At 36.6% G+C, this 21,427-nt stretch overlaps 2 protein-coding genes across 5 annotated transcripts; both read left to right on the top strand.

Annotated features, from left to right (window-relative positions):
- Positions 1 to 1,998: 1,998 nt before the first annotated feature.
- CCNB1 (cyclin B1) lies at positions 1,999 to 9,063 on the top strand. The gene is made up of 9 exons (XM_026714438.2): positions 1,999 to 2,261; positions 2,782 to 2,940; positions 3,052 to 3,156; positions 4,123 to 4,305; positions 4,744 to 4,902; positions 5,944 to 6,180; positions 6,476 to 6,616; positions 7,091 to 7,201; positions 8,855 to 9,063. Exons 1-9 carry the CDS (start codon positions 2,241 to 2,243, stop codon positions 8,957 to 8,959), a joined length of 1,221 nt encoding a protein of 406 aa, XP_026570223.1. The 5' UTR covers positions 1,999 to 2,240; the 3' UTR covers positions 8,960 to 9,063.
- A 2,463-nt stretch (positions 9,064 to 11,526) lies between these two features.
- CENPH (centromere protein H) lies at positions 11,527 to 21,112 on the top strand. Of its 4 annotated transcripts, none has more exons than XM_087927196.1 (9): positions 11,527 to 11,822; positions 12,788 to 12,843; positions 13,052 to 13,100; positions 13,890 to 13,964; positions 16,519 to 16,575; positions 17,392 to 17,455; positions 17,615 to 17,666; positions 17,860 to 18,023; positions 19,134 to 21,112. In XM_087927196.1, the coding sequence occupies exons 1-9, from the start codon at positions 11,665 to 11,667 to the stop codon at positions 19,224 to 19,226; spliced, it is 768 nt and encodes a 255-aa protein (XP_087783322.1). In that variant the 5' UTR covers positions 11,527 to 11,664; the 3' UTR covers positions 19,227 to 21,112. The 4 variants fall into 4 exon arrangements, with proteins under 4 accessions (XP_087783322.1, XP_026570236.1, XP_087783321.1 ...); XM_026714451.2 differs by having other exon boundaries at positions 13,049 to 13,100; XM_087927195.1 differs by having other exon boundaries at positions 11,546 to 11,870.
- Positions 21,113 to 21,427: the final 315 nt, after the last annotated feature.

Genomic DNA, 21,427 nt, shown 5'->3' with positions numbered 1-21,427 from the left:
GGCAGTTGTCTACATCAGTAAAAAACAATTGTCCTTAAATTATGCCCCTTAAGATAATGAACCACATTTCTGCTTAATATGATGCAGTTTGTCTTCCCCACCATTCTAGAACTATGAACATTGAACAAATATGTAGACAATATTATGTCTGTTGTATCTGCTTGTATTTGAATGCCAAAAGATGATAAAGGTATTTATCCAGCACTTTTAAGTTTCATTCTGTGTTGAAATGCAGAATACAAGACTTAAATGGATGTGACAAATGTAAATAAAGTTTGCCCAGAGTCCAACACAATATTTTGGTAAGCAAACTGAGTAAATATAAGCCAAGCCATTGCAGCAGATGCCACCATCTGACAAACCAGATTCACCGCTACCACAGCCATAGCACAGTTGGACCTGAATGTGAAGAAATCCAAGGGCTGTTGACTAGGCTGAAAAGTTCAGTGTCTTAGAAGCAAGCACTGACAAAGCACTTTCATGTTGCGATTAATAAAATTATACAAATACTTCTATATAGTTACAGAAAACAAGCTCAATTTGAAGAAATCTTTTGATAAAAATCTCAATGATTACTTATTTCTACTCAAACTGAGATGTTTTGTCTGAGTATGTCCTTCAACAGTTTTATTATTTATATTGTGTAAAGACGGTTTTCCTCAGTTACAGTTTCCTTTATGTGTTGGCCACAACTACACAAGACTCATGGAGGTTTTATGACAACTTTACCAAGCCTGGTGTTTCCCCCACAACTACAACAGTCATTAGTCAATATAACCATTGCTTATTGGAAACATAAGTAACTCCTTCAATAGGTCCATAAAAGCAGTAGCATTTTAATGACATGAAATCAACAGGTGTCATACATTGATAATATGGCAGCCTATTGACTACCAACTGCTTTTAAGGGTCCTAAATTTTGAATCCTATCTTCACCTGGGAATAACCCAGCCTGAAGTTTACTTCTGAGGAGGCATTCCTGGGATTGTCATTTGTTATATACCATTAGATTTTAGCATTAAGACAATTAGTTTTCAATCACATAAAAAGCACATATGATAGTAAAGTGATATCAGGATGTTATGGGCCAATAAAACCTAAGAATACCTGCCTTCTGTATATTTTGGTGTGAGAGTTATGTATTACTGTTTGCCACCAAGTTAATTGATTCAAGTTGAAGAGACTTAAGATGCTCAGTATGTTTCAAATGAAATCCGTAACTGACCCAATAACTTATTTCTCAGCTTAACATGCACCATTGTTGCAACAGTGAAATTCCTGGCTTTTCTATATATATATATATTTTCTATGTGAAAATAATAAATATCCATTAGTAATAAGAAATCAGGAGAAGCCACCTTTCTCTCTTTTTCATCTACATTTTAACATTTCTATGACCAGCAAAGATGCCCTTGGCTCCAGCAGAAACGTGCAATCAGAGAGATACCATAAATGTTGATTGTTTTGACGATTATAAACGTTTAATTTATGGGGACCTAGTTGGGAAAAGAGGTATCAGCTGTACTTACAATGATGCACTTCATTGTGCTGGTTTACTAAGATACACCGAATTTCAAACTGACCTGAGGTTTACGATGATAGTAAATAAAACTGACCTAAGATTTTAATAGTTTTCCAAAGAAACCCACTTATTTTTGTAAGCTGTGGTATATTTCTACTAGAGCAGAGGTTTCCAACCTTGGCAATTTTAAGACTTGTGGACTTCAACTGCAAAGCTGGCTGAGGAATTCTGGGAGTTGAAGTCCACAAGTCTTAAAGTTGCCAAGGTTGGAGACCCCTGTACTAGAGGAACGATTCATATTTTCTAAAATTTCTTACAGTTAACATATGCGTAATTTAAGTTTTCAAAGTGATCATCGATCGCAATTATCCCACCCTTCTAGTAATAACCTTTTCTCTCCCAGCTGAGCATTAAACTGTGATCCAACCTGCCAATCCTCTCTTAACCACGCCTCCTTTTTCGAACTCTTGGAGGAGTCAGCCTTCCGTAGTCGTAGAAACGCATTTAGAATAGAACGCTGGGCAGCCAATGGAAGGAGGCGGAAACTGAAAAGCAGCCAATGAGCGCAGCCTGGTGCGAGTTTTAAATTTGCTGCTGCAGGCAAAGAAGATTTCGGACTCGTGCAGCAGCAGTAATCTGCTCTCTTTTCGGTCCTGGGCGAGTAAGGGAGCGATTCGGAGCAGACCGGTCGTGAGGATCTAGGAATCCAGCTGAGGCCATGGCTTTGCGAGTTACCCGGGTATGGAGGAAATTGCCTGGGAGATATCTTTAGGCCGGTATTGCACGTTAGGATTTGTAGGAGCCTGGCGGCCATTTATGCTGAAATTCTACCTAACTTAACGCGGGGGGGGTACCTTTTGAGCATCGTGGGGTTTACTTGTAAATAAATCTGTTCCAAAGATGAGTTGTGCTAGTTTTGTCTACGATGAAGGTGCGGTAATGGTGCGAGCAACATGGCGGTTGTGACAAATATACCTTGTTCCTCTCTCTTTCTGAGGTTCTTGTCGTATTTCTGACCCTCTATTTGAACGGGGAAGTCGAGGTTGCCTGTTGCGGGTGGAAAAACGTCATCTTGCCTTGTTAAACGTATATAACTGAATCCTACTCCTAAAATATATCTGAGGGTTTGTTTTTCCCTACATTGAAGAGCCTACAACTACTTGAAAGAAGCAAGCTACTTTTTTTTCCCTTCCCAGTTTTTCATAATGCCGAGTAATATTTCTGAATGTTTTGTCACTTTTTTTTTTGTTTTTGGGTAGAACACAAAGGTCAATGCTGAGAACAAAACAAAACCTGCAATGGCCCTCAATAAGCCAGGGGTTGCTGCTAGCAAGCCAGCTTTAAGGCGTAATAGGACTGCTTTGGGAGACATTGGCAACAAAGCTTGTGAGCCACAGTCTAAAGACACAGTGAAAAAGGTAATCCTTTCTTTGCTTGTTCTTTATTCAGTAATGCAGTAGGGGTTAGGAATATGCAGGACTATGGCTTTACTGTCTGTTTTTTCCTTCCCACACCACTTTTCCACTTAGGAAGTGTTGAAGCAGCCTACAGCCGTGGACAAAGTAACTATTCGGAAAACCACAAAACCTACTGAAAAACCTGTGAAAGAAAAGCCAATTCCAGAACCTGTTAAGGTATTAGTTTGTAAATAAGTGTTTAAGGGACCTGGCTAATTAGGAGCAAAGACTTTCTATTTAGATTTGTAAACTTGTAGTTGTTGGAAGCAAGAGATTTAGAATTTTTATTTACTTTTAATAGGTTGCAGTTTCAAACTTTTGCTTTATATATAGGTTGCAACATTTCAAATGACCTCTAGATGGCAGTAAAGAAATATATTAGCCCCTGATCTAGCTATGATAGTCAAAACAGCTAAGATTCTAGGTTAATAATTTTATTCTGGGCTTATTTTTATAGTGATTTCATAGATTTCACCTAACATTGTCACTAGTTGAGATGGAATATAAAAATATAAAGTACATCTTAACCTACAATCAAGGTCAATTGATTTGCTAATAATCAAGTGCCACTTTGAATAGTGATAGATGGTATATAAATGTAATAAATTTAAAAATTATGTAACATATTGAGCTACTTTCCTTAGATGTCATCAATACAGTATTTTTTCGAATGCAATATCCAACTGCTTTCTCTCCAACAGTATTACATTTTTAATCTGCACAATTAGGGCAGAGCCAATTTTAGCATCTCTACCCTTCAGTTCCTTGAAAGATTCAACTTTCAATTTACCTCTGATTTGCAACTGTACTTTAGGCCCTTCTTTTGTATAAAGTAAGGCTTAATACTATCAATAAAACTTGGATAATGAGCAGATATTTTATATTTGCATGTTCGTAAGCAACTAATGAATTTAATTGCACCTATAGTTATGCAGCTGGAAGTACATACTGTAGGTGAAGCATCCACAGGAAATAGCTGCAATTTCAGCCTATGAAACACAAACAAATGCATTCTTAGAGACACATGATGTAGCCTTTTCCTGGCACAATGTCAATGAGTCCAAAGAATGCTCTGAATGAAGCAAAAATATGCTACATATTTTTCTGATGTGGGTTATGTACTAAAGATTATATTCCTTATAGTTGGAGTCTCTATCCCCAAGCCCCATGGAAACATCTGGATGTGCTCCTGCTGAGGACATATTATGCCAGGCTTTCTCTGATGTACTGCTTGAAGTGAAAGATGTAGATACAGATGATGGTTCTGATCCAAACCTTTGTAGTGAATATGTGAAGGACATCTACAACTACTTGAAAGTTCTTGAGGTTGGTTTAAAGAGCTAATCAGGCCTGACATATGGCTGTGGAATTAAAACTACTTTGCAAGATATTTTATTACAAACGCTAGACTGCTGTTGGTAATTAGTTATCACATCTCTAGCACAATTTCTGAAGAATCAGTAAACATTTAAACACTGATATTTTTTTTTAATCTTGATTTACCTATAGTTTGAATAAACTACATGTAACTACACGTAGTTAGGTGTCAAGCTATTAAGCTAATAATCACAGTAAACTATATGAATACAAGATGGCAGCTTGTTCTAAAATTGAGGTGATTTAACTAGGGAAAGAAGGTAGGAATGTTCTTGTAATCTAGAGGGCTTCATATTGGGAAATATGTCTAATCCAACTGGACAATGACAACATGATCAGAGGAAGAAATATACAATTTAACTTCCTGCATATTTCTGCTCCTTGCAGGGTCAGCAATCAGTGAGAGCAAACTACTTGGCAGGTCAGGAAATTACTGGAAGTATGCGGGCCATCCTAATTGACTGGCTTGTGCAAGTTCAGATGAAATTCAAACTCTTGCAAGAGACCATGTACATGACTGTTGCCATAATAGATCGTTTTCTGCAGGTAAGGAAAACTGGTCAAAAAGCTCATTCCAACTTTGAATAAACAGAATGAGAACTCTCCACTACCTTTTAGCCTAAGTAATGTGGCTTCTTTGAAATCAACAGATGAATGTCAATTTAGAGATTTACATTATATAAGCCTTTCTCTTTAGTAATAGCTTTTCCTTTGCTATTACCAGCAGTTGGACAATACATACACTCGAAACTTGCTCTGCAATCAACTTATATGCATTTAGCTAATGAGCATGAGTAGCCTGACAAATGGATACAGGTGGTCCTCAATTTATAGCCACAATTGGGACCAGAATTTACATTGCTAAGCAAGAAAGTTATTTGAATCCTGCCTGGTTTTACAAAAAAAAAATTTAAATTTTCATTTAACTGAAATTTTATTAAGTGAAACAATATGAGTAAATAGAGCTGGCGGGGTTAAATAAATCATCAGCCCAGAGTTGTTACATTCCCACAGTCTCAGTCCAACTCCTTGAATTCTATTGACCCTTAATTTTGCACCAGTTTAGTGTTCAGTATAGTTGTCTAGATTCTTGGGTATAGGCTTGAGTAAAAAATATTCTGAACTGCAACTTTAATGTATGGTCCTGATTCTTTGCACCTGATAACACTGCAGTTAGGTGAGTTGCATTTTTTAAGCAAATCTGGCTTCCTCAGTTGACTTTGCTTATCAGAAGCCAGCTGGAAAACTTTCAGATGGTGGTAATATGAACCCCAGCATACTGCAACCATCATAAATACATGCCAGTTGCTAAACATATGAATTTTGATGACTATGGATGTTGTGATGGTCATAAGAGTAAGGACAGGTCAGTGTTAGACATTTTTTTCAATGCCATAGTAACTTGATGGTCACTAAGTAAATGATTGTAAGTTGATGACTACCGGTACATATACTCTTAAACTTGTTCTGAAATTAACTTACATGTATTTATCCAATGACAATGAATACTGTATTGGGACAGCATAACCATTGTTTTTCAATATTTTAGAATGTTTAAAAAAATAATTGATGGGAACTCTCTTACAGAATAACAAAGTAGCCAAGAAGATGCTACAACTGGTTGGTGTAACAGCCATGTTCATTGCTAGCAAATATGAAGAAATGTTTCCACCAGAAATTGGTGATTTTGCCTATGTGACAGATCATACTTACACCAACCTACAAATCAGGCAAATGGAAATGAAAATACTAAGATCATTGGATTTTAACCTTGGTCGCCCTCTTCCACTGCATTTTCTAAGGAGGGCATCAAAAATTGGAGAGGTAACGCTCCTTTAAATGTTAAAACTAGAAAATATCTTCTAATTGCCTATTTTTTATGAATGTTCTCATTTTGATAATAGAATTCTAATTGTAAAAGCAGAGTTAACACAATATAGTGATGTCTGCTGTTTTCCAGTGAAAGGTACTTAAAAACCTTTTAGTTTGTTTTTCTTTACATATATACAATTAGAAAAAATAAATTGATGCTTTAATCTTATGCAATGTGTAATAAAAGACATTTCTTAGCGAGATTTGTAGGACAATAAATGCAACATCTTTATTCTGATTATTTTAGGCAGATATAAATCAGCATTCCTTGGCAAAATACCTGATGGAACTTGCACTGGTGGATTATGAAATGGTACATTATCCTCCCTCCCGGATTGCAGCTGCAGCTTTTTGCTTGTCTAGTAAAGTTTTGGAAGAGGGAGAGTGGGTAAGTCACAGAACCCGAACAAAACAAAGGAAAAGTTTCAGATAGTCCTTATTTAGTGACTGACTGTTTTAGTGATCTTCACTGATATGATGGTGATGAGAAAGTAACTTTGTGATTAGTCCTCACATTTATGACCTTTGTAGGTCTAAAAAAAAAAAGGAAAACTGAAATAAGATCATAAGCAGTTTCACTTTACCAAGCTGCTGTTCCCAACCAATGCTTGAAGTAATGACTTGTTCAGGTGTTACTGAAGCAGATTACTGTGGAAAAATTGAATTAGAAAGGTATAGCTCACTTTTTTTCTGCTATAAATCTAGTTCTATAGATCTGTAACCATATGATTACTTGGTCCTGAATACACCTAATAGTTTGCTATTAATAGAAGGCTCTCAAAAAGGTTCAATGAAGACAGGTCTTTGAAAAACCAGAAGATCTTCGAAGTCTTTAATTTATAAATTTACCTCTTGCCTTTAGACACCAATTCTTGAACACTACATGTATTATACTGAAGACGCTCTTATTCCTGTGATGGAGCATATGGCAAAGAATGTGATGTTGGTAAACCGGGGCCTTGTAAAGCACATGGTAAATATATCTGCTTGCTTACTTATACTTACCCACACTTAAAAAGCACAAATCTCAATCTTCATGAATAAATCCTAGGAAAGGCTGTGAATTAAATTGTCCCCAGGAGCTGGGAGGTGCCTTTAGAATATCAGATCCAATCACTTGCTCAGTATAAGAATCTAAGTCAAAACTCCATTATGTGCCTATCCTTTACCTGAGGGATAAGGTGAACCTGCCATCTCTGCTTAATTCTATTACTCTCTATTAAGAAAGCTTTGTCTAAGTAAGTTGGTTTATCAGAAAGTAATAGTAGCTTTGTAATTTTTAGCAACTACTGCAATTGTATAAGGTGAGAAAATATACGTACTATAATGCCATGAACACTTAAATTTACCTGTAGACAACTCTCCCTGGAACCCACAAGTTTCCCTATCATTCAGAATGTCTTTATTTGTAAGAATCTAAGGCCCAAATTGGTTTCATAGGCATTCTGAGAAAATAAATGTATTTCATTATTTGAAAGTACCCCATCTGAACAGAAAACAAGGATACAATGGGCAGAAGGGAAGCATGCAGAAAATATTTCCCCACACCTGGAACAAACAAACCACCAGGCATTAGAGGATCAATGGGTCATTAGAACAAAACTCCAGAATGCTTTGGTTCTGTGTTTTAGACAAAATAACATTCAAATAGAATGACTACAGCAAGACTGGTATATATTGCTCCCTCAGTGGCTTCCAGAGAAGCTATTTCTCAGCCTCCCAGTTTTCATAGCACATTTCAAAAGAAATGTGCCAAAGAATCCACCTTGGCGTGTCCCATTGGCATTGTGTCTGTCCATATTGTTGGAGCCTCTGTGGCACAGTGGTTAAGAGTGCAGTACTTGCAAGCTACTTCTGCAGCCAGCTACCTACAGTTTGGCAGTTCAAACCCCACCAGGCTCAAAGTTGACTCAGCCTTCCAAGGTGGGTAAAATGAGGACCCAAATTGTTGGGGGCAATATGCTGACTCTGTAAACTGCTTAGAGAGGGTTGTAAAGTACTATAAAGCTGTAAGTAAGTACTATTACTATTGTCCTTGCATCTATCTTCCTCCTTTGCTGTTGCTAATGCTCTTGCCTTCCTCTCCGCCCCCCTCTCCCCCTCCCCCCCCCCGCCCCGCTCTTCTATCTCCAGCTCCCAAATCATTTCTGCCTGGTGGAACCACACATTGTCCCAGACTTGGCAAAAATGTCCTAGGACATGTGTAGCTTCTTTCAACAGGGACCAAGCAAAAAAAGTTCCCTAGTGGGAAAACAATCTAAGTAGTGGGCTGCCTTTTTTCCTTCTTCTACAGAACTAGCATAATAGGTTCCCTTCCTTGTGGCAGCCATTTTGTACCTAAGCAAGTTACTATGGTAGTCATTTCCTTATATGCTCGTAATACATTCTTAGGATTTTCAATTTTCTAATTCCTATGAGTTTTTTGTATAATATAGCAATACAGCTTTATCTATGAAAATATTTAAGCAATGATTATGGAGCTCATATGGTTGTTATCTATTCCTCAAAAGAGGTGGTTTAGCATCTGTTTGATAAATGGGCTGCCTTAGAAATTCAGTAAAAATATGTTAATGAAATGATGCTCTAGAACAAAGTATTTCATAATGAATCACATCTTTGTCCCTAGACTATCAAAAACAAATACGCCAGCACCAAGCATGCCAAGATTAGCACTCTTCCAGCGTTGAATTCTGCAGTCATACAGGATCTGGCTAAACCATTGTTGAAATAAATATAATTTAACTGTTTGGACAAAGTTGACACCATGTGTCACTGTTGTGTGTATATAATATATTCTCTTAAAGTTTTTAATAAACTTCCTTACTTTTATTTCAACTGTTGTCATGGTCTACTTAACCATTTGTTTTGTCAGATATTAAGCCTAAAATAAAATAAGATATTGGAAGCTCATGCCTATACAATATATTGACAAACAGAAAAAAGATCTCTTTATTTACTCAGAGGGGAAATTTTCATTATCTGTATTCTGAAGTAATAAAAATTACAATGGCCATTCCTAGTTACTTGTTTTAGTAAATACATAAAATGGATAAGATATTAAACATTTTGTGTTTAGAAGCACACCAACATCAAGAATTGGTCATGAAAGTTGTCTTAATATAGGCAATATTTAACTTTCAGAATAAGTTCAATTGAATATGACAAACTATCAGAACTATTAAAAATGTAATTGTAACTCAGATTCAGTAAGTGATGTATCATTCTTACTGTAAGCTATACTTTGCATTTATATAGAGCATGACTTTACAAGGAAACTGATTTTTACTATGAAGAAAATGATATACAGCATTTTAATGTAAGAAATATTTTCAAAAACCTGGAAAATATTTTCGGTTATTTAATAAATTATAGTATATCTAGTCAGAACATCTGAAGGGTTTTCTCCTAGGCTATCAAGGCTTTCACACATTAAAATGGACATTTATATTTCTGATTAGTGATAGCTACAAATGGACCATAACTTTTTATTTGCATCATTGTGTTGCCAGTGATACATTTTGTAGCTCGTTCATAAACTCGATATAATGGAATGTAGAATATTAAATATATATCAAAACTAAGTGTGTAGGTTTTTCCTTTCAATTAAGTTTAAGTGTGCTAAACTATGATCCAAATCAGATTTAGGCAAGTTACCATGTTAAAAATTAAAATGTTGATGCATTCGTAGAATATTAAATTGGATGAAAATAGATATTTCGTGAAAAGAACCCATTTTTTAACAAAACAATGACATTGTTTTAATTTTTTTCAAATGTCTTCAATATCCGATAAACAGTTTTGATTTTGTAGACCCCAAATGTCCCTTTCAAATTCTAGATCAAGGGTCTTCAAACTTGGCAGGTTTAAGTCTTGTGGACTTCAACTCCCAGAATTTGAGCTAACATGACTGGAGGAATAATTCTGGGAGTTGAAGTCCACAAGTCTTAAAGCTGTCAAGTTTGAAGACCCTTGATCTAGAGCAAGGGTTCCCAACCTGGGGTGCTCGCACCCCCTGGGGGTGTGATACGATATTCCAGGGGGTGCGAGAAAAGTCCAGGTAAACAATAGGATATTGGCTATTTGTTGGCATTTTTATTCCAGGGGGTGTGAGGTTCGAGTGAAATTTCTTTAGGGGTGCGGGACGAAGAAAAGGTTGGGAACCACTGATCTAGAGATTCAACACCCTCCCCAAATACAGTATCACTTTCTGTAGAAAATGTGAATTTAATATTAAGAAATCACTCAACCATCTAATTCAGAAGTGTTACCAAATGCGATGGCATGGTAACCCTGTTGGAAGCACCAAGGCTCTTCCAGGTTGAAAGGATCAGCCGGTGATCTTACCATTGCCCGGAGGATGCCCAGATAAGAGTTCCTGTCCTATCTCTATTAATGCGTCCACCCAAGTGGTATCTATCTACTCACAAACCCACATGCTCGAATGTCTTAAGGCAGGGGTCCCCAAACTTGGCAACTTTAACACTTGTGGACCTCAATTCCCAGAATTCTCCAGCCAGCTAGTTGCCAAGTTTGGGGACCTCTAGCCTTAAGGAGATTCTCAGTCATCCTCATAGTTGTCCCAAAGGTGCCTTGTTTTTTTCCAAGAGCCAACTGGACCGTCTTGGGGTTTTTTTGAAAACGTTTCGGTTCTCATCCAAGAAGCAAAGGTGCTTTTTCAAGAGGCAACTGAAGTTTCTGGTTCTTTGAAAACATGGAGCTTCTTGACTGAGAAGCGAAACGTCTTCAAAGACAAAACCAAGACAGTCCAGTTTGGGTGAGCTCTCAAGCTCTTGTGGCACTTCGCAATTCGACAGTGTTTACTCCAAAGGTGCTTTTTCACCCCGACCCAAGACAACACTCAGGAGCTCTCAAGCGCAGGTTTGCTGCTACTCAATCCCACCGTCCTAAAGTACGTTGAGCCACCGTGCTCCTTACTAAAGTGATACAAATTCTCTCCAAGTGGAAGGTTTAGGATTGCAGCCTAAAGAATTTTTCCCTAGTTTAACTTATCCCTGATCTCTCTCGGATCTCTGCCCCGCTTTCTTTGGAGAAACCCGGAGCCGCAATCGGCGCTCACGAACAGAAATGCCGCCTCCAATACTTTGCTCCATTTCCCTCCTATCCCCACCTCCAACCCCCGCTTGGGCGTCCCGGACTAACGGAAGGCCGCATCAACGCAATTCCCAGGCTCCGCTGGGCGGGGCGACAACATTTTTTGTACGTTTTTCCACCCCTCGCGAGGCCTGAGTAAAGAGCGCCGTTCTTTCCCTTCCGACCGACAGCAGGCCAGAGCAATCCATCGTCGAGTTGACGATACTCTTCTCACACGTAACGCGGAGGCGGTCGGCGGGCTATTTGAAAGAGCGGCCCGTGCAGTCTCGGTGGAGCGCTCGGGTAAATCGGTGAGAAGAAAGAGGTTTGGGCGGCGTCGCCGGGATGGAAGCGCGGGATGTAGCGGGCTGTCCGGAGATAGGAGACAAGGCAGCGCTGGTGGCGGCTTTCGGTAATCCCACGGAAGGAGCGATGGAGGAAGGAACCCGTTTGCTCTTCAACGAAGACAGTGAGAAGACGCCGGACTTGCTCAAGCTCTATCGGTCAGTCTATGGAGATTTTCAGTCATCCAGGTCATGGTTGTCCCAAAGGTGCTTTTTCAAGAGGCGACTGGTTTTTCTTTGAAGACGTTTCGCATCTCATCCAAGAAGTTTCTTCCAGCTCAGTCGTTGTCAGACTTATAGCCAGCCCTTCTTCTCTCAGGAGGCCATTCTATTGGCAGTAAAACTTCGGAGGACTCTTTAGGTGGAGATTTTTAAAAAAAAAACACTCTTAGCTCTTGGCTTCCATCTAATGGTGGTGCGGAGTTTTGCAGTCTTGGTTGGAAACTCCACAGGAGTAGTACCACCCTAAGGAAATCCCTTGACAACCAGGGAAATCCCACAATGGCTACCCTAAAGTTGTAAAGATGGTGATATACAGTATAGCCACAGGCCTGAATGTGAAGACAGATTAAAGCTGGTCCCTCACCAGTTGTGCCGACATATTTTTCCATTGACTCAGGAAACCGAGCAAGGCTGGAATGCAGGTTGTTTTAACTGTGAGGAATATTGTTGAACATAAGCCTAGAGGGCCAGAAATATTGTTTCCCTCCAAAGCAACTGCTTTGAACTTAGAGAGGTAGAAGTACCAGCAAGATAAGTTTTAATATATCAAAACGTTTCTAGTGTTGTTTCCATTAGGCAATGCTTACAAGTCTCTTAATAAAAATTGCTCCTGAGATCTCTAAAACTGATGGCTGCGAAGTGGGTTGCCACAACAAAAAAAAACTACAAAAGGAAAAGCTTAAAAACTCTGAACAGTGGTGTAAATGGAAAAATCATGTTCATATTGCAATGGTTTTATAACTTGTCCTAATTTAAATTTAGGAGATTTTAAATATTTAAATATACATTAGCTGAGTTTATGAGTTTAAAATCTTCAGTGAACACTAATGCAATTTAGTCTTGCAGTAACTACTACAATTGCATTTTTTTTCTAATTATGAGTGTATGTGTTTGTTTTTTAGAATCAAGGAACAAATAAGTCAGCATCTTATGGAATATAATACAATAATCAATTCAGGTAGGTGGATCATAAAAACTCAAACTTTGTTATATTACAATGTGAAAGTAAATATTTGAAAATTAGGTTAAAGTTTCTGACAAAATTAAAATGTCAAGACTTTTGACTGTCCTTTCTCTGTAGCATTAGACTTTTCTATGCCATATTTGTGTTGAGAGATGGGAGGGTTCAGCTATTTTTTATAAATATATATATTTTTGTTTAGCAGCTGCAGAAAAGATTCCGGATCAAGATAGAAATGAAAAAATATTGGAGGGGTATGTTTTCAAAATTTGTTATATGTAGCATGATAATATCTTTCATTGTCTCATACGTTTGAAAATTAGAATTTATCTAACTTTTCTTTATTTTTAAGGAAACTTGTATTTTAAAGATTTTAATATATTGTGTTTTACCTGATAACATGCCACACTTATCTGATTGGAATTTCTTTCTGAGAAAATGTATCTCAGACTAATACATGCTAAATATGGGAGGGTGGGTGTCCTTCAAGTAACTACTATGGCTGATGTATAGTATATGCCTTTTCTGGTCATGAGAAGCATCAACTTCTTGTATTAATGCCTTATGTTTATTAGTTACATTGCTGAATCCCATCCTATTTTCATAGTTCAAGAATCAAAACATGTTTATGCTTCAGTTTTCAGTATGCCCATGACAAATCATAAGCTTACATTCTTTTTCTATTGTGATAGAAATTCTATTAAAAAAGAAAATTATTTCTGAAGCAATGTATTAATCTTAATGTATTAATCTTAATCTAGATTAATAAAATTAATTTTATTAATCTTAAATATGTTAGCACTATATTTTGGTTTACTGTTAAAACCAAAATATGTTAGCACTATATTTTGGTTTACTGTTTTACATTCTATTGACAAACATGAAAAAAAAATCCAGATCTAGTATCAAAACAGATGACCATCTATCTGGTCACTCTATCAAGCAGAAAAATTATTTTAGATCTGGTATGAAACAAATGATATGTCTTAACATTAATTTCTGAGAGAATACAGGTTATTATTAAACTTCCCTGTTATTTTTAGTTCCATAGAAGAATTGGAAAGAGACTTGGAAGAGATGAGGGTATCGTATCAAAACAAAACATTAACATTACAAAGGTAAAGACTCTGTATAGTTTTGCTTTATTTATTGCATTTCTGTATAATATCTACTCAAGATGCGTCCAATGCAGCCAATTAAAAATATAATTCAGAATTATAGATTAACCAAGTTGGAAGGGACCTTGTAGGTCATCTAGTCCAGTCCCCCACCCAAGCAGGAGACCCTACACCATTTTGACAAATGGCAAGAATTCTACTAAGAAGCCATAGTTTTTAAAGTAGAACAAAATATGTAATATATTCAGTTACTGTTCAAAGTTATGACGGTGCTGAATTCCAATCGGCCCAGCACTCCTACCCTACTTGTAATCATAATCTGGGTAACTGGCAACCAGCTCACACTTATGACCAGTTGCAGCACATGTTCACCATTTGCAACCTTCCCTGCTGGCTTCCCTGCTGTCAATAGGGAAGGTCGCAGGAAAGGTTGCTCATCACTAAGCTAAGTCTCTCTCATGCCTGTGGCCTCCTCCAATCCCCTTATACCTTTGCATCCCTCCTTGACCTTTACCATGTATCCCTTTGGCCCCATTCTGACCCTTGCTGCGCATTGCATATCCCCACACACCCTTCTTGACCTTGCCACACCTCCCTCACATTTTCTGTCATCTGATAGCACCTAATTACTTGCCTCTGGCCTGCTGCAAATTTCCTGAGACTTGCAACTTCCTGCCAACTTCTCCACTGACTTGGATGTGGGAAGACAGCAGGAAGTTGCCTCACTTAATGACCATGGGATTTGATTAACAATGACAAGTGGGACTGTAGAGATTGCTGTCAGTAAATGATGTTGTTGTGCTTTAAAACCATGTCACTTAGCAAAATTCCAATCCTAATTGCCATCATCAGTGTACCTGGTACACTTATATTGCCATGAATTTAATTTATATTCTAATTTGCCTACATACTAAAAAATTGTAAGTTTTCTGTATTTAAAAATCTCCTTGTATGTCTGTTTTAGTTAAGGTAGGATTCTGAAATTGTGCTCATAACCCAGGAGGGGGGATGCAAACAGTATTGAGGGGTTTGTACTTGCTGTGCCTGGACAAGTTGGTTGCCGGAGAGAAGGCCAGCATAGTCTGATAATATTCCACTACAATATTCTATTGCTGTGGGGTTGCAGACAAAGTGTGTTGGTTCCACTTCCTTTGTTAGTTCCATTTGCAGGACCTATACAAAACTAAATCATTTGACTGGCTGATTGATACAGTTTTTGCAGCTGCCAAATATTCTGGCTCTAAGTAAGAAAAGGTTTTGATTTGGGGAGAAAAGGGTTACATGGAAAGTCAGCAGCATGTGAAAGACAGAACATTGTGAAAGAATGGAAGTCTTTGCAGTTCCAGAGAAAAACACATCAAATAAGAGGGGAGTACACCCTTATTTCTTGCTGCCTAGAATCAGAAAGAAAAAGGGATAGAAACCCTTTCAGACACACTGGGGGTGAATACTAGTGGAAGAGGGATAACTGAAAGAGGAAAACAATATGAGAGATAAGACAAGAACCATCAGTTCTCAGAAAATAAATATTAGTTCTGTTAGCAGCTTTAAGGCCTTCAGGTGCAGATTAGAAAGTACATTTACACAAGGCATTGTAATAAATAATTTTATTTAGTAGTCATGTCATATAACAAATTTCAGCCAAGTCCAGGCTCAGCAGCCTCATTAAGCTGTACAAAGTCAGGATTTTGTGATTTATATCTGAATCCTGGTTCAAGTAACCTGATCAAGGGTTAATGGATTTTCTACAAAATAGATTTTCTACTAATTTTCCCTAGTTTGAGCAAGGGGAAAAGAAAGTAGAATCCCACTACTGAAAACCAGTCTTATTATCATTGAATTTCAGAGCAGAATTTTGAGGTGCTGATAAGCTCTAAATGGAGTGATCAAAAAGCTACCTGTGATTGCAGGCTTACCCATTTCTGCCCATTAGACAGTGATACCTAGGCAGTCTTGGCTGATCTCATAAAGTTAAACAGGGCTGGTCCTGATTAGTACACCACCAAGTCATCCTAATATAAGGTCCTCTTTGTTTTGTTACCAAAATACATTTGGAACACTTGGAATTACGATATTCTCAAAGCTGACTGTTGTTTTTTCTAATATTGTGTTGGTTCTCTCTTAAGTCACCACTGTGAACCAACTGTTTAAAATATGCTAAATTCTCCAAATCTAATATCTCTAACAGATGAAAAAGTTCAGCTACAAATTGAAATAAGCAGCTTTAGAGAAATATTAAAATCTAAAAGTATTTAAGCTTATACTTAAAATAAAAACTTGTTTACTTAACATTGTTTTTCATCTTTGACATACAGTGCTTGGCATTATGTGAAATTGGTATATATATGCGTGTGTGTGTGTGTGTGTGTGTGTATGTATATGTGTATATGTATGGTAATATATGTATATATAAAACCAATTATATATATATATAATGAGATGAGGGAAATATACTGTACTTGGTATCCAAATATATCCTTGTATTATAAAAGCTCTAAATACACTGTTACATGTCTCAGAACAATCTTATATCTACTTTCTCTTTGTTTTATAGGATCCAAATAACTGATGCCCTTAGAACCAAACTGAAAAATGAAGATGATGATTCAAAGTAAGCATTAAAATCATGAAGGGAATACATTTTTTAAACGTATCTACAGTATAATTGAGAAGAATCTTCACTTGGCCAGCCATAAAAATACTGTTATGTGGTTCATTAAAGCTTATGGCCATCTATTCTCAGGCCTGAACTTTAACTGAAAAAGGTTCAAATAGTCTGCTTCTTCTAGGATCGTGGTGGCGAACAGGAAGTAGCACGCAGAGGCATTATTGCCGGCACGCGAGCCCTTGCCCAGAAAAGGTCTACTGCGCATGTGTGCGCGCTGTCCACCCGAAAGCTGATTGTCAGGTATCAGGCACAGCGGCGCAAAGGAGACATTCACACATGCGCAGAAACTCTAACCACTGGTCTAGGAATGTAGCTATATCTCAACTACAGTCATTATAATCTAGAATACAATTTTAGAACAAATGTTATTCTGATGTGAAACCAATGCTAAACCATTGTCAGAATCATCAATAGACTTCATGAGCAGTGAGCATTATAAAATCGATCAAAATGTTTCCACTGTAATTCTTAGTCATAAATATTTTCAGGCACAATAGATAAGAGTATAAGAGTATAGCAGGCATCTTCTTCACTTTCAAAAAGCAATCTTGAAATATATTTGTAGCTCTTTTGTCTGTTTCTTCTCTTGCATTTAATGTTGCCGGTCAAAGCATTTTGTAACAAGCAGGGAACAAGAAAATCATATTGTAGCTTGAGAAAGAATTAAGCAAGATACTCCGGTGTTTTAAATCTATCCAACATGTGATTTGGATTCATGTATTAGTAGATCTTGTTGATTTTTCTACATTTTCTCATTAGGTTTATTTGGGATACCGTTAAACATATCATAATGCTTAGTACAGCAATACTTAAATCAAAGCAGGTGAGTATCCTTTATATTAAAATGATAGTGAATATTGTCTATAAAAGCATCATTTGAAACTAATGGTGAAACATTTGAAAAGTTAATCTTTGTAGTTGTATTAATCTGGATGTATGGGTACATTTAATATATATACATTTATATTACTTGGTTTTGCAGCAATCCCGTGAACTGGAAGAAAAATTGAATGAGGTTAAGAACAGAAGACTAGGTAAGTTATAGTAATTTGTTGTGATAAAAAAATCAATAGGATAAATTAATTTGAAACAACACAAATTTAATTTAATTTCAAATGTTAATTTCATTAGTATAATCCACAAGTATAGTGAATGCAAGGCATGTTCCTGAACTCATTTTTTAAATTAGCAATTACTATCTTCCCTCCCCCTCCAATACTCCAATAGAATTAAAGCGAGCTGGAGAATGTAAACTGGCACAAATATATAATATGAAGAGAAAACAGAAAGAGGATTTAGAAAATATGGAGGTTGGCGAAATGTTGAAGAAAGTTCGTGAAAATTTACAAAAGGAAATTCAGATGACCACATTGATTCAAAACATTTTCCAGGTAAGTGATATTTGTATAGATAGGAAAATGTCTTACTTGATGGGATTAGTTAATTTGTAGTAGATGTGAAACATGAAAATTAAAATGTTGATATCAAATGCAGGTTGTCCTTGGTTAATTATGGCAATTGGGATTGGAAGTTTCATTGCTAAGTGACTTAGTTCTAAAACATGATGTCATGTGGCCACACTATCTAGCAATGAAAGTTCCAGCACTTCCAGTTGCCATCATTAAGTGAATCATGACAGGTCATTAAGTGCAGATGTCACACTGTCACCATTTATGACTTTCTGCCAACTTACTGACTCTGTAGGAAGCCAGCAAAAGTCACAAATGGCGGTTGTGACTGTGAGATGCTGTGATGTAGGAAATGTGTTCCAAGCACCTTGAATCTTAATCCTGACTGCAGGGATGCTGTGAACAATGTTGTAACTACCACTTCTCCTGTAGGTCTGAGTGGTCCTTAAGCAAGGACAACTTGTAGATATCGAGTGTTTCTATGATTATTGATAGATGAATATTGTACTTTGAACTTATTACCACTATAATTATAGCTACAGGTATAACTTGCAGAGATTAGTATAATGTAGAACAAACTCTATACGCAATACATTTTTAATCCCTTTTTATTCAGATTAGAGATAACCATCAATTTATGACTCACATTTATGACTGGTTGCATTGTTTTAGCAGGTTTCCAGCAAAAATGCCCTTTCTAGAGGATGGATTCAGATTTATGACTGCATAATTCCCTTAACAACCCTTGTAATTTGGACTTATGACTACATGATTCATTTAATGGTAAAAATGGTTGTAAAATTCAGTTCCAATTGCAGTCATAAATCAAGAACTGCTTGTATAAATGGAATTTATTAAATATATTCTAAGAATAAACAAATTTTGCATAGATAAACATTTGAAAAAACTTCCTTGTAGAAACATAATATAATTCACAAATTATACAACCTACCAACAATTAATTGCTTATTTTGTTGTGGTACATGCAATTATCTGCATATTAAAACTGTGATACTTGAGAACAAAAAATCCTTATTCATTCATATTTAAATGATTAATTAGTTGATTTTATATTAAATAATATTAATGCAGAACCTTATTACTGGAAGTGGAGTCAATTGGGCAAAGGATCCAGCATTGAAGGCAATTGTTCTACAACTAGAGAAAAATGTGACTGGCATCTGAAACAACATCAAGTTAATGACTGTATTTTCTTCCTGTGATTTCCAAATTCAGAAAAAAGGGTAATCTATCAGGTTTTCGTAATATACTAGTCATTGTCTAAGAGTTTTGTATCTGTACAAGAATATATTCCATTGAAGTACGATTAATATAGCAACAAAAGAGAAATTCTGTTACAGTCATTGTAAATGTATTCAAGGAGTTATTACAGGAGAGTCATTTAGCTGTAAAATAATTCACATCTCCTCTTAATATTGCATAAGTTACCAATTCCAGTAACATTAAAAATAGCCTTTTGGAAAAGCAGGTATTTACAAAGGTAGCCACTTTATTTTCTTATCACAATTTGTCCTCATGTATGCCTATGTATGATGCAATTATTTATGTCTAAATTTCAATGGATTTTTAATGAATCATCAGTAGTTCAAATATTCATAGTTGATATTGCCAAATATTATTCAGCAGTATTTTCTTCTGGGCCATTCTTGTAAGATATTTTTAATAGTCTATTTCTCTATATCTGCTGTAGATTTTCATAGCCAATGAACAGATAATATAGTAAAACCAGAAGTAAATTCTACAATACCTAAATAGGAGGCAATCTCCTAAATGTTGATAAGAGTTTTTTGCAGAAATGTTATACTGTAATTGTTCTATATTGTTAGGTTACCTCGTTTGTTTCCAGACAAAAATAAATATTTTTAATTAAGACACACAAGGATCCATACAAAATGGCAGTAGGATCTTGCTCTCTTAACACTATATATATAACATTCCCACTGCTGCTATTATTTTAATGGTGATAAGTGCTTAGATATGTACTTAGATAAAAATACATACTGATATGTACTTAGATAAAAATCTGAAGGAGCTTCCCTTTTAAAATATCCTATTAGGAAAACATTAGAGAACAAAAAGGCATAATGAGTGCTGTTATAACTGAAGTTCATGCTATCATTTGCACTTCTTGGGGCAACAGTTTAAGAAAGATACCAAACTGGTTATGTCCAGAGGCAGTGGCAAAAATTGTATGAGGCCTGGAAATTTCTTAAATGGTTGAAGCTGATATGCTAGCGGGAAAATATTTTAAGACAATAAAAGCTGTCACACAAAAAACAAAGCAGGTTTGTTTTTTTATTACTAAAAAAAGCCCAATTAAGTAGTTTAAAATACAAATAGGCTTGGGAAAAATAAGGATTTGTTAAATATTGTACAGCCTGCTTTCAGAGATAGACTTGACTTTGCTAGAGATGTTTAAGAAAGGGTAGGATGGTTAATTAATTGTCAAATTAATTGTCCAGTGATGGTGTGAATTTTATACAATATATAATTTAATAAATGTAGTGTTGGAAGAAATGTCCATCTGGTTTCAGTTCCAAGTGGAAAGAAACACACCAAGCACATGTGATTCTGGGTAGATGACCACATGGGATGGTGGGGAGAGTTATACCCTTTCTTGGGGTTTGAATTTGAGCTTCTGGTTCCTGTAGCGAGGGATCCTATTGGCTGCTGTACAGGTCATATGCAAATCCTAGGAGTTTGTCTGAGATAAGTCTAGTTGAAATGTAGACTGATGTAATGTCCCCAGGTGATTTTGCAATGCAGTGAGCCCTGCTGTTAGATGGGTAGAGGGCTAATCCTATCATGTCCGGAGAGCCATGTCTTAAATCCATCATCCTGGAGCTGACGGGGGGCCAGGGAGCTGCAGAGAGCCACTTTGTCTTTAAAAACATGTTTCTCCTTTTTTCATCCAGGGAAATATAATATTCTGCTTTTTTAATTTTTCTTATAATGTTTCATTCTAGGAGAGGGGTGGGTGCTAACTTTCTACAGTAGATACACTGTGGTACCGAAGCTGTGCTGGCAATTAAAAAATACTTTGTGTACTTGAATAATCTGAAACTAGTATTTTCTAGTTAATGTTAACTAGAGCTTACACATATCTTTTCTCCACTTTGAAGGTCACAGAGAAGATAGCTAAGTATCTATCACCCATAGATGAAAAGGTCAATGCTTTGAGATGACTTAATTCAGTTGTTGGAAGCAATATCCTTCTGGGTTCAGTTCCAAGTGGGGAAAAAGACAACGGATTCATGGAAGTTGCTTGGAAAGAAGGTTTAATGGTGGACAGGACCACATGCCTTGGAGCTCCTGGGCAAAAAGGGGATAGATGCTGAGAATCCCTTGGTTTTGTACCCTCTGTT

This window comes from Pseudonaja textilis, chromosome 2 (assembly GCF_049901715.1).
Source record: "Pseudonaja textilis isolate UNSWEBS1 chromosome 2, rPseTex1.2, whole genome shotgun sequence".
NCBI classification, from domain to species: Eukaryota; Metazoa; Chordata; class Lepidosauria; order Squamata; family Elapidae; genus Pseudonaja; species Pseudonaja textilis.
The sequence above is the reverse complement of the archived record's forward strand: the minus strand, read 5'-3'. Positions and strand labels throughout refer to the sequence as shown.